The sequence below is a fragment of the Artemia sp. Qi Xiang Cuo genome, chromosome 2 (genome assembly GCF_049724085.1).
Source record: "Artemia sp. Qi Xiang Cuo chromosome 2, ASM4972408v1, whole genome shotgun sequence".
NCBI classification, from domain to species: domain Eukaryota; kingdom Metazoa; phylum Arthropoda; class Branchiopoda; order Anostraca; family Artemiidae; genus Artemia; species Artemia sp. Qi Xiang Cuo.
This window is the reverse complement of record NC_142795.1, coordinates 95,756,859-95,773,589: the sequence shown is the minus strand read 5'-3', so window position 1 is coordinate 95,773,589 and position 16,731 is coordinate 95,756,859. Positions and strand designations below refer to the sequence as shown.

The following is a 16,731-nucleotide window of genomic DNA, read 5'->3' as shown; positions in this document are numbered from 1 at the left end:
AAAAAAGGAAAAATATTCTTTGATATATAGGACACACTACCTGTTGCTTGACAGATTACCATTTCATTGGCACTGTCTCGATTCACCTTTTTACCATCAGTTAGGGATATACAATACGTCAGTTTTCAGTATTCTTTTTTTGGGGGGGAGGGGAGTTAATCGTCACTGGTAATTGGTTGGTTGAGAATATCTTCATTGGAGTAATTAAAAATTAGACGGTAATGGTGTTTGCCTAGAAATTGACTCTCTAAATTAACAACTGCGTTCACTTTATAAGGATATCCTTGTAGACAGTAGATATTTCTTGGATTTTAGTAGACTGTAAGTGAAACTATCTTCATTTAAAGCAAAAGCCACGTTTTCGGGTAGGAGCAACTAATACGTTGCTATATAATCATCCTTTCTTATGTTTTGCAGAATGGGCACTTTTAGTGGCGAGTAAATTTACCAGAGTGAAAATATTTAATTTTTGGATGTTTGCCATCCACGAAACGATAGCGTTCGCATTCCATCTCCAAGAAATGGAGATCGCATTAAATAGCGACCAACATGTTCAAAGCAGACCAGCGATAGCAATCATCAATAGCTTCATCTGGTGTATATAGTGTTCTTAGATCTTTAGGCAAGACATGGAAAAACAAAGCCATTGTCAATGCAATATTATAGGTTTAGTAAAGAGTTATGTGTCTTCTACGTCATCTTTTACTTGTTTTACCTCCACCCTGATCAGAAAAGATAGGTCATTGTAAAATAGGTAAAAGTTCCATTAATTTGTAACCTTCTGCAAAAGCCTGCCGCTGCTATCCAGAGAATCGACCTTAACAAACAAGGCTGTGATTTACATGTCTAGGCTTTATTAGTCAAACATGGATTAGTAGCTTAAAATTATTTAAGATCAATCGTTAAAGCTGTACCTCAGCCATTTTCCTTTTCCGTAATAAAACATCGAGCTTTTATAATGATTTCCACATGATAATTTTCATCTTTCTTGTGGAGTGCTTTTTGAATGTCACGTCTTTTACTTTGGAAACCGAAAACCATATGAAATCGCTAGAATATCCAAAAGAGTCAAACAAAACGGAAAAAAGGTATATGAGCATCAGCAAAATCATTCCAGGATAAGACATATATAGGGAGAGAAAGAATTAGCTAAACTAGCGATGAATCAATTGGAGATGGCTGCACTGGGCACTATACTCCACCAGTTTAATAAACGAACCCTTTTCTTGTTGAAATCCAAATGATGTAAGTCAAGTCAAACAAGCAGGAAAAATACATTGCCTCCGACTTGAAAGTTAATATAATAGCAAAAAAAAACAACACTATTATAAGGTGTGATGCAGGGATGAGGCATGGAAGAGGAGGAGAACTTTGACCCCTCCCCCGGACAAAATGGGAAGACAATATGAAAAATCACTTCGGAACTCAGGCCAATGTGTAATTGGTCCCCTACTTTGTCCTCATATCAGTTTTAAACCTAGCAATTTTTCTTTTAATGAAGATATTACTATGTGTTAAACATTTATAGTGTTTTTACTTGTTAAACATCACACATGTTCGTTGTAAAATTGCCCCCCCCCCTCACGTCCTCCGTAGCATATCTGGGCATTTTCTTGGGGGAGAGGATCTATACATGAGATTCGTCATAAGAATGATCCTTGGAAGGGGGGAGGGATCCACAATTGACGTTGATCTGAAGGACGATGACAGGAAAAATGGAAATATAGTGGCCTAAAATTCAATTTTTAGCATTTTCTTCTCCCTTTCTTCTAAAGGCCAATCCTGTGTGCAACTATACGGAAACTTGTTTGGTGACGATATTGTTGAATAGTTTAGTAGTAAATTCTTCAGTTTTTTAGGTAAAAAAAGCCACAAAAAGGTGAACAAACAAAGAGAGAAAAATAGAAAAATAGAGAGAAGGGGAGAGAGTGGAAGAGCAGAAAGAAGAGAGAAAAAGAGAGAGGGGGAGAGAGAGAGATGAGACACAGAGAGAAGGATTCTAATAAATAATACAACGAATCATAGATATATAATTACTTACTTCTGAAGCACGGCTTCCTCTAAGAAATGTTAGTAAATCGCCTTCCATCAGCTCCATTAAGATAAATATATTCTCCTCATCAAAACAATATCCGAGCATTTTTAAAATATGCTCATGTCTAAATTTCCCCATCAATTCTGCTTCTTTTATAAACTCTAATTTGTCTTGCTCAGTCGCTCCTTTTCTCAATGTCTTGACGGCCACTTTTTTGCTATCACTATCAAACCTCACAACACCCTCAAATACTTCACCGAATGCTCCACTACCGAGAAATTTAGTTAAAACTACATCGTCCCGTTTGATAAGTGGAGGTAAGAACTCTAAATTTGAAAATAGCTGGGAATCAGTGGCATTGTATAGTGAATTGATTCTTTGTGTGTGGGAACGAGGTAGCTCACGCAGCGTTGCGAGATCGTTCCTATCGAATAATTCTACATCTGCTCCGGTGTGACTTGGCGCTTTGTTTATTGATGAAAAGTATTTCTGACGACGGCAGTATGTCATAGCTAAAGAAAAATTGAGAGATAAAAAAACAAATTGGGGCACTAATGCATTTCATATGAAAATAATTATTAGAATAGTTGAAGTGATTTATAACACGATAATTTAGGCATTTCAAAGGGTATCTAATTTGTTTTTAAATCCCTAAATTACTATCTTTTATTTTGCACTTTTCCTTTACAGACTAATATCTAAAAAGAACAAGTACGAAAATACTAAGAAAAATAAATAGGGAAATTAATACTGAAAAATTAATTACAGAAAAAAGTGAAAAAAACATACTAAGTTTCACCCATATTTTATAAATCAATTGCATACTCAGAAGCAAACAAACGAGCACAATCAACTACAGTATTCCACCCCAAAACTACGTTTCAAATTGATTTCCAATTAGACTTTTCAATGCTTCCAGATCTTAGAATTCTTACTCAAGATATCAAACCTAAAAATGTACAGGTAATTTGAAATTTGGAGCAATTCTACAACAAAAAAAGATGAAACACCGTAAAGATTACTTTTAGACCAAGTTTTTCACTATAAAATAAAAAATATTCAATGTAAAACAAAAAGAAATACAATCATGGAAAAAGAATCGACAAAGCTTGCTAGCAATGTTACATAAAATTTTAGTCTAAGTAATTCATTTTACGTTCGACAGAAAAAAACTGATTAATGACGTATAGATGAACTCATTCCGGTGGGGGGTGGGAGGGGCTAATTTTGAAAGGAACCAACAGGAAGATTAAATGAATCAAATTATGCCAAAAAACAAACGGATCCTCAGATTTAAGAGAGAACGTAGCCTAAAAGGCCTCTTTTCCAAATACAATCCAGGGGCCATAACCAAATTTAGACAGACACTAAAATTTGCAGACAGGGTGTTGTGATAGTAAAAAATCTGGTATATTGCCCACTAATTATCCTTCTAAATGTGTGTCTCCAAATTGCCTTTGTGTCAAATTATATCTCCAATTCAGTGCTTTTGGCGATACGATAAAAATAAACAGCTTATAATGTAGCTTGAACTTCCAGATAAATATATTTGTAAGTAATTAATTTTGTAATTAAGAAAGCACCAATGATTATTCCATTTATCTTCTTCTTTTTCTTGGGGTTGTTGGTTTTTCTTTTATAGATCCTACTGATTTAGGTTGCTAAATCAGCTGGCCTGATCTAGATTTCATTTTTTTTTACTTTGTCATAAGATTTTTCACATTCCTATTGTATTATCGGAGTCACTTCTGAATAACATTTAAGATAAATTAAGACTCAGAAGTCCAGAGATAAGATTTTTCTGAAGAAAAGCAAAGATAAAAATAATAGATGTATGCCTTGTTCCAGTAGCAAACTTAAAATATTATATATTGATACAAGCTACTACAGGGCCGGATTTAAGGTTTTGACGCTTCTAGGCCCAAGTGTTTTTGCCGCTCCATTTTCCCGAGATTTTTAGGGAAATCCCCGAAAATTCGGGGATAGTGGAAGCACTAATTAGAACGCAACTGACGAGCCAAAATTAATAAAAAAGAGAGGTGATACCGAACACTTAGCTGCCATTCTTGAGAGACATCTGATATTATATAAGTGGCCACGTAATTCCTGTGTTGTTTTAAAATTGTTCGGGGAAATCCCCGAAAACTCGGGGATAGCGTAAGCACTAATTAGAACGCAACTGACGAGCCAAAATTAATAAAAAAGAGAGGTGATGATACCGAACACTTAGCTGCCATTCTTGAGAGACATCTGATATTATATAAGTGGCCACGTAATTCCTGTTGTTTTAAAATTGTTCGGGGAAATCCCCGAAAACTCGGGGATAGCGTAAGCACTAATTAGAACGCAACTGACGAGTCAAAATTAATAAAAAAGAGAGGTGATACCGAACACTTAGCTGCCATTCTTGAGAGACATCTGATATTATATAAGTGGCCACGTAATTCCTGTGTTGTTTTAAAATTGTTCGGGGAAATCCCCGAAAACTCGGGGATAGCGTAAGCACTAATTAGAACGCAACTGACGAGCCAAAATTAATAAAAAAGAGAGGTGACACCGAACACTTAGCTGCCATTCTTGAGAGACATCTGATATTATATAAGTGGCCACGTAATTCCTGTGTTGTTTTAAAATTGTTCCGGGAAATCCCCGAAAATTCGGGGATAGCGTAAGCACTAATTAGAACGCAACTAACGAGCTAAAATTAATAAAAAAGAGAGGTGATACCGAACACTTAGCTGCCATTCTTGAGAGACATCTGATGTTATATAAGTGGCCACGGAATTCCTGTGTTGTTTTAAAATTGTTCCGGGAAATCCCCGAAAATTCGGGGATAGCGTAAGCACTAATTAGAACGCAACTAACGAGCTAAAATTAATAAAAAAGAGAGGTGATACCGAACACTTAGCTGCCATTCTTGAGAGACATCTGATGTTGTATAAGTGGTCACGGAATTCCTGTGTTGTTTTAAAATCACTATTTTGTGAATAGACTACGCGGCGGCGGAGTACGCCTTGCACTTTGACGATAAATGACGTCAGTCCAGTTTTTGGTAAGAAAAAATCACACAGTGATAATTTATTGCCCCCCCCCCTAAGCCCGGGCTTAATGGGTTTATTGGTAAATTCAGGGCTGATCTACTGTAGAAATAACATAATCTATTTTAAGTTAGAGGCATTTAAGGTGGAGGTAAATTTGAGAAAACAGCAAACAGGCTCATTATGTTAAACAAAGTAAACTACTACAAAATCTTAAAAAATTTAAGATTTCGAGAAGAAGTTGGGATAGAAAGGATCCCATCCCCCCAGCCCTCAATATATACAATTTCTATGACATCTCATAATTGGGAATGAATTTTTAATAAAAATAACACAATTTTAAGAAATAATAATCTAAATATTTTCGTCTTACAAAAGCTTACCAGGTTGCGTAAAAATTATTTTAGCTTACCAAAGCATATTCCAACAACTGACGTCAGTAGAGAAAGAATCACAGTCAATGAAACAATTAATGACACATTGTTGCCACCAGCAACATATTCCAACTGCGTTATTGCACCTCTGTATGCTTCACTTTCAGGGCTTGGAAAACTCCACCCAATGCTATTACGAGCTCGCACTCTGAAAACGAATTCCTCCTGTGGAAATAAGTTTGTATAAGTGTATGGTGTTTCTTTTTTTCAACAGACTTTTAAATTGATTTTTTTCTGTCCTGCCGGGTAATTTATTTTTAACTACCCTATTCCTTATACTGAATTTGTACTGCAAATACTGCTACTGCTATTAGCGGCAGTGATGACAGGGTTATTTAACTGAGGCTAGAAAATAAGTTAATAATATACTTCTTCGGTTGGCACTGGTCAATTACACAGTGGTGGGTAATTCTGTCTGCAGAGCTTAAGTTGCGAAGTAATTTTAATTCTTCTTTATTCTTGTTTAATTGACTTGGTATAGTTACTATTACTACCCCGTAATAATATTTAAAAAGGCGTTGTAGTGCTAGAATACCTGAGACCGATGGCAGATACCCCTTCTTCATCCCACCATGTTTACTGTAGCTGCCTGAAATATTATGATGTCTTTAATTCATCAATTTATAAATATCAGTTATTTGCAAAGATGCTGTTTTGCCTCATTTCAAAGGTTGTCAGTATTTCGATGCTACGAACATGACGTCAAAATATCGTGGTAAAATCGACTTATTCCAGTTAAAAATAGGATTGGGGTCTCAATTACTCAATTAGTGATAAGAAGAGTGTCAAAGAGAGTTGAGTAGAATATTTTGAGAATGTGTCAAACAATGATAGTCATAGGAAATTATATAGAAAAGAATGATAAATTGTGTGAGAATTTGGATGCGAAGAAGAGGTAGAGACAGTGCTAAAGCCTTAAAAAATAATAAGGCCTTGTGGTAAACGATTTTTTGGAAAATGGTAGTTGCAAAGTTGGAGACAAATTACAGAAGAATTATAAATATGATTTTTGAAAAAGGGGAAGTACCTAGAGATTTTTAGAAAACTCCTATTAAGCCCCCATAAAAAAAAAGTGATTAAATATGTTAATTATAGAGTCATTAGCTTGGTTTCTGTAGAAAGCAAATTACTTTGCACGATGATAATTTTTAGACTGAGAGAAGCTGTAGATAAAGTTTAAAGAGAATGAGAGTGTGGTTTTAGGAAGGGGAGAGGATGTGTCAACCAAATTTTCACTCTTAGATTAATAATTGACAAGTGCCTGAGTCGTCAGAACCTTGAAGTCCTCAGTTTTACAGACTAAGAAGAGGCGTTTGGTTCCGCCGATAGAAGAGCTTTAGCGAAGGTTCTAACCTTGTACGATATACTAGATACATAAATTAAAGTGATTAGTGCTATGTACGATTACAATGTTGCTGCGGTTAAAGCAGGAAATGAGGTTAGCAGCTAGTCTCGTATCGAATCAGGAGTTAAGCAGAGTTGTGTTCTATTGACGCTGGCTTGAACTTTGTCCTAAGAAACAAGGAAAAGGCTATGAAAGATAATGGAATCAACTGGGAAGATAAAGCTTAGATTTACTAGACTTGGATTATACAGATGATAGAGTTTTTTAGATACAAATATTTATAAAATAAATCAACCTTCAGTTCAGCAGGCAAAAATAGCTTTACAAATTAATACCAAAAAGACTAAATCGCTTAGACTAAGTATAACTTAAGCTGAAGAGGTGATGTTCAATGGCGAGAAGATCGACGAAGAGGATAGCTTCACTTACCTGGGTAATATTGTTAGTGAAGACGCTAAGTGCAGTGAAGATGTTAAAAGCAGAATAGCCAAGACCATGGGTATTTATTCAAAGTTAAAAAAGTTTGGAATAATAGGAAAATAAGTCTGGGAATCAAGTCTAGAATACTGGAAGTTTCAGTGAAGACAGTAGTCAAGTATGATTCTGAAATGTGAGAGTTTCGGAAGACAGAGTAGGATTTGTTAAACATTTTCCAGAAGAATTCCTTAGAAATTCTTTTGGGTACCCGCCTGACTGACCACATTTCAAACAGTAAGGTAAAGGTAAAGAAGACGGAATTGGACATTACAGTCCCTACCGGCGGTGCTGATCTCCGTTTCTTGGCCCTTCAGTCAGGAAGTGCAATGGGCGGCTGGGGGCCAGCCATCCTATGCTTTCGCACACCCTTCCTGTTTACCATTGTATTGGAACTTCTTAGGAGGAGGTAAAGAGTGAAACTTTAAAATAGGTTGGAGTGAAGGAGGACCGTGTGTAGCTGTGTTGCTCTTAGGTGGCTTGGTACTGCAGTTAGTTGTTAGTAAAAGTGCTATATATATTATATATATATATATATATATATATATATATATATATATATATATATATATATATATATATATATATATATATATATATATATATATATATATATATATATATATATATATATATATATATATATATATATATATATATATATATATATAGCTTCCAACCCAGGAGCAAAGGACAAACCGGGCAATATTTTAAAAATTTTTGTTATAGACTTTACCGTTCCATACAAGTCTAAAAATTGAAACAACGCTTAAAGACAAGATATTTTTTATTTGGCAAAAACGTTAAGGATTATTTAGCTAGAGAGTGAGCCAAATTACCAAACTAGCTAAATAGCTAATACAAAGAAAAACAATAACACCATCAACGCTAAGTTGACACAATTGATATTTTTCATGAGGAAGATATTACCTGAAACTTTGAAGTAATTCTCCATTTCGAGTCTCTGACCACCTCAACAGTGTCCCAGTCTGAGGATTCATCCGCTCTAGCTTGAACTTCATATCTATCAATGACAGCGCCATTATCTTTTGGAGGATCCCAAACTAGGCGTAAGACACCAAGATCTTCTATAATACTAGGACGACTAGGAGGTAATGGAATATCCGCTTGTTGAAAAAAAACAAACATATTACTAAGATTGAAAATAACACCAAATAAAAACATATAGTAGGTTCTTAAAAAAGAAGTTTGATAAGTAAGTAAATTATCCATATATTATAGATCATTATAAAATACACCTTTTCAATACTTCCTGTACGATATAAATACCCAGTTCAAAGAGAAAAATAGGTATAATCACAGAAAAATTTGCCAGAGTCTCAAATCTTGCATTTTGGCAGAATATCAAAGATGTTGTGTCTCTGAACTGTTCCATATACTTTCATAGATGAGGTAGTGGCATGGGTTAAAAGACTCAAAGTAAAAACACTCTTATGACCTTATCCTTGACATCCCCTTATTGATAAACAAGCTTTTGTTTTAAGCTAGGCTACTTATTGTTTGTTGTAATATATCTGTTATTTGTTGACATCTCCTTATTGATAGCTAAGCATCTTTTCTTAAGCTAGGCTACTTGTTATTTGTTGTAATATCTGTTATTTGTTGACATCCCCTTATTGATAAACAAGCTTTTGTTTAAGCTATGCTACTTGTTATTTGTTTTAATATTCTTTTGTATAGCATATATAGATAAAACTATATATAAAGATATACAATGTATATATTATTTATTGTTCGAGAGTTGCATTTACTTATAACTAGGATTTGCCATTTCTTTATAATTTTTTACTAGCCTTGATTCATTTTAATCCCCTTGACCTACTATGACTAATAATCCTATATATTTAAATCTTTTTTTTACAACAATGTTTAAATGTCAGTATTACCTACAATTCAATGACTGATTATTCACTTTGCGTTATTATGTCTGAATGTGTTTTTTAGTTAATTTACTTCGTTTGAAAAATTTACAGTATATGTTCTACCGTCATTTATTCTACCGTCTTCTCAATTTATTGACCTTATCTTGTGTACAGGTTTTTTCATTTTTCTTTTTTACTCTGAAATACAAAACTGGCTTATCTATGCTTGTGATTATCCATTTTCGAAATAAATTTTTATCTTACTACCTGGCCTTGGTAATTATATGGATAATGTGCTGGCTTTTGGCTGTTTTTCCTGGGTGCTTGATAATCATGTAAGGGCATGATTTTGCCCTTTAGTTTTTGCTCCTTCGATAAGAATAATATATATATATATATATATATATATATATATATATATATATATATATATATATATATATATATATATATATATATATATATATATATATATATATATATATATATATATATATATATATATATATATATATATATATATATATATATATATATATATATACTTAAAAGAGTTTTATTTCACTGTTTTAAAGTTTTTTTGGTGAGGTTGGCTCCATTGCATCAAAATCGAATACATCCCCCCCCCCCTCAAAAAAAAATAAATAGTTGGTTGGCTCAAAAAAATCTTCTGAACATCTTGTACTAGCAAGAAAGGTCGAAACAAGAAAATTTTGGCTGGTGATTTCACATTTTGAGCGAAGGTAGCGATTCCACTAGCAAAGTAGATTCTCTTATAGAATCCTGCACTAACAGAAATTGTGTTTTAACCAGGACTGTGGAGTTGGTACTAACTTACAGCTAAAGGAATCGGAACAGTTAGAAGTTTTGGCTTTGGAGTCAGAAGTACAATACATTGCACTGAGCAAACTATGGGAATACCATTTCTTGTAAGCATTCAATGCACTTAAAACGACACAAAGTAGGATTCCAAGTGTAGTACTGGAGTTTAGGAGCCGGAGTGATTATCGAATTCTCACATCTCAAAGGGGTGAAGATGGGAGTTTGCTATTTAAAATTCCAAGAGCTAGATTCATAGATCTGAAATTGGCATTGCTAACTGGCCGACTCCACCACCCTAGTTTCAACTAACTCTCTTTCCAAGCCAAGCGCATGCCTAAATAACAAGTTCTATGCTGTCCTTCCGTAAGGAATGTCGAGGAGCCCAAAAGGGCCAAAAAAAACTATTTTGGAAACAAAATCAATTACATGTCTGTTTATTTGGAGAGGGTGTCTTCATTTAGTCAGATAAAGTTTCTTGCGGAAGGTTTATAATTTTAGACAAGAATATATAGGCGAAAATAGCTTAAAATATAGCCTACCATTAAACGAACCAAAAAAAAGACTATCTACCTATTGTTTGAACTTTGAGTGTGTCTTCCTCCGGAAAAATAAACTCTGTTTGGAAGGGCTTATAATAAATTAGCAGTCTAAGTGCATATTTTGTCTTAGGTTCCAGGCCATTCACCTCCAAGAAGACATCTTCCGTTTTATCTCGTAAGACTTTTTGCAATAGTGTACCGTTTGTATATTGAGTGCCCTTCCGGTATTGGATAATATAGCTATAAATATTAAAACATTGATTAGAGGTTTGAAGATTTGACTCCCCTATTTTTTTCTGTTTTTATATATTTTTATCTTGTACAATATAAAAAAATATCACTGGTTAAAGGACTCGCATCTGAATTTTTTTCAGTTTTGCACGCTTTTATGAAGCAATTCTTTGCAAAAAGTTTAAGTTTAGCCAGTTCGCTGGGATACAAACTATGGAATGCAAAGTAGTGCACTAATGTGGGAGCTTTTGAAATTTCAAACTATATGATGTTTCGAGCATGTCAACAAGTGAGCTGAATTTTATTGCCTTTTTATTCCAAGCTGCTAAAATTAAAATATAGCAATATTTAAAAACACAGAAAAAAGAGAAAAAAACCAAACAGCCATGAAAAGATCAACCAGTAACTCGTTCTAGTCAAATGTTATCTACTCTGAAGGGAATACAACTGCAAGACGTGATCATCTAGGTTCCTAAGCCCAGAATTATAATTTTAAAAAAACATTGAGACATATTTAACAAAAAAAAAACTAAAAAGAAAAAAAAGGCGAAACAGCTATATTTCAGCAATAAAAACACCGTTAAAAAAACTTCTAGAGAAATAAACATCTATAGCTTAGAATTAAGATGAAGGTCTCTAACTAAGTCTCTCTCTGCTTTAGGACTCTAACCTACTCTACCCAGCTTTTTGACACTTCTAGCTATATAATTTTTCTCCTTTTTATAATATTTTCTTTTATTTTTTAAAATGTAGTTTCTCGTTTACTTATTTCTTTTTATTTATTTTTCCGTTGTAAATTTTTGGGGTCTATTTCTACTGTGACTTGACTGTCTTTATTAAAATTAGGTTATTTCAAAAGTTTTGTCCGATTTTATGAGTCTTCTCCAAACTATAATAGCCTACTGGGTACTTAATCAATTTAATCGAAGCAAGCGCCATTTGATTCACTGCGCTTCTTCCAACACAACGAAAATTCAATAATGCTCAATAATGCCCAAGATTCAAAAAAGTCGACGAAGGCCTTTTTTGAATCGTCCGGATTGACAGAGGTTCTACAAAAGCGAAATTATCGAAGCGCTTGAAAAGAAGATGATAAGTTTTCGAGATGTATGAGGAGTATGGTGGGCAGTGGTGGTTCAGGCGTCCCTTTTGCCTGGGGCAACAAACTTGATTAGCAGCCTCCCCCCCCTGTTTCCCCAAAATTTCTAGGCCAAATTTTTACAAAATTTCCATTAATCACACGATTTCTCATTAATTTAAACCTCACTTTTCTTATTTTCGTCTCTGAAAAATTTGAATACAAAATATCACAGAAGAATTAAAATTATTTAAATTCGGTTCCTTGTTTGGAAAATTTTAACAAGTTTTCATTAATTAAAAAAAATTCTATCAATTTAAATCTCTCTTTTCTTACGTTAGCCACTGCAAAGTTCGAATACAAAATATCACAAAAAAATAAAATTAATTAAATTCGGTTTACTTACTTTTATTTCCAAGGAATGGTGTTGAAGATATGGGAAAAATTAAAATTGCGGATTCAATTTGCTTATACTTACTGCCAATTGCACTCTCTTTTTAAATTACAAAATGATTAGCAAGTTAGCAATCGAATCAACTAAGATTCTTGACTACTAAGGTCCGTGTGAAGGGCCTGCAGTGTGTTGCTACTACAAGGTTCGATCTCTGGGTCTTGTATTACCGGGCTAAGGTCAAATCCACTGCGCCAGTGCAAGTCATTACAAAATGATTATGACTGTTAGATTATCTATTTAAAATTCTGCACTCCTTTTTATTTATGTGCCTGGGGCAGCAGCCCCTTCTGCCTCTCCTAAAACCGTCTATGATGGTAGGTGAGGCAAAACTTCAAAGCTCAATTTGTTTAATTTTCGGCCAATAATTTCTGAAACTGATGGACGGACGTTATCGTGGAGCAGTATTGGGCCTCTTCTGTTCACCAGTGTCGGCTGCTGTTGACGCAATTTTCGGTCCTTTTCGTCGATTTCCTCACAATAGGACTCTGATGTGAATGTTTGGCTCGCTTGCAGAACGTTATAGTGAATCATACTACCCATTGACCACTATTTAGTGACCATAGCATTTTTTGGTGAGGTTTTTGCTTTGAGAAGTGGCTGAGTGGCTTTTGGGCGTCCAAACCCCGTCCTGGACGTTTCTTGTTGTCGTAGAGGATCCAATTTTTGAAGTTTTTACCATCTTTTCCAGCATTTTGACTACTTAGTCAATCCAGATGAGGCGAAAAAGGCCTTAGTTGACTTTATCGAATTTCGAGCACCCAATTTTTATGCCGATGGAATTAATCTGCTTGCATTATATTGGTAAAAGTGCAGTGAACCAAATGTCGCTTACTTCGATTAGATTGAATGAGCAGTCAGTGAGATAGTACAGTTTGCCAAAACCTTTGCCCAATTTTAGTTGCTTTCTATTTGCTTCAACTGGAAAGCCTATATGGTCAAAAAAGTTATTGATACTATATGACAGCAAGTAATATGAAAAGTAACAAAGTAATATGAAAAGAAGCGAACAGTAAATAAACAAAATAAACTAGGCACCAAACATGCAATTACAAAGAACACTTGAAAAATATTAGGCGAAGAAGAAAAGCGAAAAAAGAAAGAAACAAGTGAAGGAACAGTCATGATTCATTCCCCGAACGAGTAACACCTTAGGCGCTCCGTGCCTGCGGTAGTTTTGGCTGAAGAGTGAAATAGTTTTTGAGATTAATGTTTTGAATTGATGAAAGAAAATTTTTTGGTGGGTGATTATTGCTTTGAACTGAAAAATTCCATGGAGTAGAAGAGGATTTGATTTTATTTATTATAAAGAGAGCCTTTGATTACAGACGTTGGAAATGGGGTTTGCCGTACCAAAGGGCTTAAAAGCCCTGCACACTAGCAACATCGTGGATAAACAATCGTTGCCGGCTGAGGTAAGACTATTTGTCCATTTTTTAATTGATGCTTATTCATGGGGTGAAATAAAAGAAACCGTAAAGAAGTCTCATTCGAAAAGGATCAAAATGATTATTCGTCATCTTCACCTAAGAATGGAGAGACTTTGTCAATTTCGACGCTGGCTCGGAGCTTTTCTGAAATTCTAACTATAGTGAAAGACAATGGAAAAAAGCTTGACGGTATCACGGACCAGTTCAAATCTCTGGAAACCCGGGTCAAATCGCTTGAGGAAGCGCTATCTGGCCAATCGCAGCAATTTTCGACAATCCAGACCCATGTGGCGGCTACTGAGAATGAAATAATAAATATAAAATCACAGATTAGTGTTGTTACAGCTGAGTCAGTGTTTCTCCGTGAAGAAAATAATCAGTTGAAAAATCGGTTAATGCATTGCGAGTATAGAATGAATGAGAAAAATATAGTGGCTTGGAATGTACCTTGCGATGATAAAGAGGAAGCAAAAGCAATTTTCAAAACTGTTTGTGAAGAAGGACTAGGTGTAAATGAGACCCCAGAATTTGCTGTTAAATAAGTAAAAAAAGAGCGTAGATATTTTAATGTTACTGTTCGTTCTAAAGAAGAAAAAATAACGATTCTGAAACAGAGTAAAAAACTTAAAGGAAAGACTGTTTGCGGTCATAAATATATTTATCTTAGTGATGATCCTCCGACGGCAGTGAGAGATATTAGAAAACGGCTGATTGAAAAAAGATCAAAGCTTGCTGATTGTGGTATTCAAGCATGGGTAACAAAATCGGTTCCACCTCTCCTTTGTTTTGATCGGCCAAATGGCCTGCGGGTTTCTTTCTCCGTGAATGACGTGATTTCTGAATTGTCAGTGCCGATAAATCCTGGAGGGGGGCCTATGCAATGCTAAGAGGTTTGTCATATTTATATTAATTATTTTAGTTTAATATAGTTTTGAGTTACTATTTTGTTGTGTTTTTTACTTCTTTGTTTTTTTTTGTGATAGTATATTGGTATAAAGTAATGTTGTCTCGTGTTTTTTTTATCTTCTTTTTTTAAAAAAGATATTGTGGATGGAATAAAGTAAAAAAAAAAAAATGAGAAAAAGTATTAGTGGTGTATAATTTATAGCGCGGTGCGGAGCGTACCGGGTTGTGATTGGAGTTCTTATGGATTGGTCTTGGCTTTCAGTGATACTAGGCCTGGAAACAGTAGTAGTGTTTTTTGGTTTTTATGAAGATATTTATGTTTCTTTTTTTTGTTTTGCTGGTCTTTTGGGGCATGGTGTGGTTTCTCTTAACGTGGGATTAATATTTGATAATGGATAGAGATAATCGTGAAATTCCATCATCAAGGTTAAAAGAATTTGAGCGAAATTCTCTTTCATTTCAGTCAATTTTTCAAACTATTGTAGCTGGTGATGATGATGATACTTCAAGTAATTTTGATATCCCAAAAAATCAATATATATTTCTGAATGAGCTGGTAAGAAAAAATGTAAATACAAGTAGGATGTCGTTTTGGAATTGCCGGGGTTGGAGGACTGCGCAGGATGTGATTGAAACGTTTTTGTCGGATTCAGATACAGATATATTAGGCTTATGTGAAACTTTTTTAGATGATTTTTCAATTGAAAATATACATGTAAAAGATTACCAATTTTTTCACATCGGTCGGAAAAGACAAAAACAAGGGGGTCTAGGTGTTTTAATTAAAAATTGCATACCAGCACGTATAAGGATTGATTTTTTGCCAATGAATATTGAAATTATTTTTGAATCTTGTGTAGTGGAATGCTCTTTTCCAAATAATCGGAAGTTTTTAATTGCAGTTATTTACCGCACTCCGTCATGCAGCCGGATGGATTTTAAAAATCATTTTGAAAGTATGTTGGATATATTAGCTAGTCTTAATACTCCTTATTTAGTTATGGGTGATTTTAATATTGGTTTAATGAAACTCCTATCTGCAGATCAGAATAGAATAGATAGAAATATTTTGCAGTTTTTGGAGGGCCCACTATCTTATGGACTAAACCACGTATGTTTTGTGCCCTCTAGAATAGCTGATACATCATTTTCACTTATTGATAATATTTTTTCACCTTATAGTGCTGTTAATACATTTGTTATTCCTGATGATTCATCTGACCACTGTATAATTATGTCTGATTTTCTTATAAATTTTCTGCGTAATAAAAAAAATCAAACCAAGCGTAGAGATTTTTCACATAAAAAAGTATTAAGGTTAAAAGAAGGGCTTGGTGATGTTGATTGGAGTCCTGTAATTGATGAGAAGGATCCGAACCAATCATTAGATAAATTTTATTATATTACGAATGAAAAGCTTGATCTTTTTTGCCCATATAAGAGCCCGAGAGGAAAGAAACTTACCCCAAAAAAACCTTGGATAAATGAATCACTTTTGAGATCTATTAATGAGAAAAATCGTTTATATAAAATTAGAATAAAATATCCCACGGACATAAATATAACGCGTTTTAAAAATTATAAGAATATGCTGGTAAGGATCCTTAGAGTAGGTGAAAGACTTTATTATGAAAAATCTTTTCGAAATTCAGATTCCCCTAGAAAAGCTTGGAGTTTGATTAATGATAAAATTGGAAGAAATAAAAAGTTATTACACCCTGAAGTGTTATTTGATATTAATGGTAAAGAATTTAGAGGACCACAAGCTGTTGCTAAGAAGTTTAGTGAATATTTTGCTAGTATTGGATCATCTGTTGTTTCAGGAGAAGTTGACCTTTCTTCCCGAAGGTTGCATAAAAAATATCTACCGCCCACTGAAGATACGAGCATATTTATGGCCCCGGTTACTTTTGCAGAATTTCAAAAGGTCATTAAGAATTTAAAAAATGGCAACTCATTGGGATATGATGAACTTTCAACTAATTTTCTAAAAAATATTGCAGGTGTAATTTTTGAACAATTGCTTAATATTTTAAATTTATGTATTTTCACAGGTACATTTCCT

General features: G+C 34.2%; 1 protein-coding gene across 1 annotated transcript in view; it reads right to left on the bottom strand.

The window, feature by feature from the left end:
• Positions 1-16,731, bottom strand: part of sev (receptor protein-tyrosine kinase sevenless) — a 179,353-nt gene that overhangs the window by 20,639 nt on the left and 141,983 nt on the right. Inside the window, exons 26-29 of the mRNA XM_089104666.1 lie at positions 10,602-10,810; positions 8,257-8,453; positions 5,486-5,672; positions 2,042-2,547 (exon numbers count right to left, since the gene is read on the bottom strand). Coding sequence (XP_088960792.1) covers positions 2,042-2,547; positions 5,486-5,672; positions 8,257-8,453; positions 10,602-10,810 — 1,099 coding nt within the window. The remainder of the gene's footprint in view (positions 1-2,041; positions 2,548-5,485; positions 5,673-8,256; positions 8,454-10,601; positions 10,811-16,731) is intronic.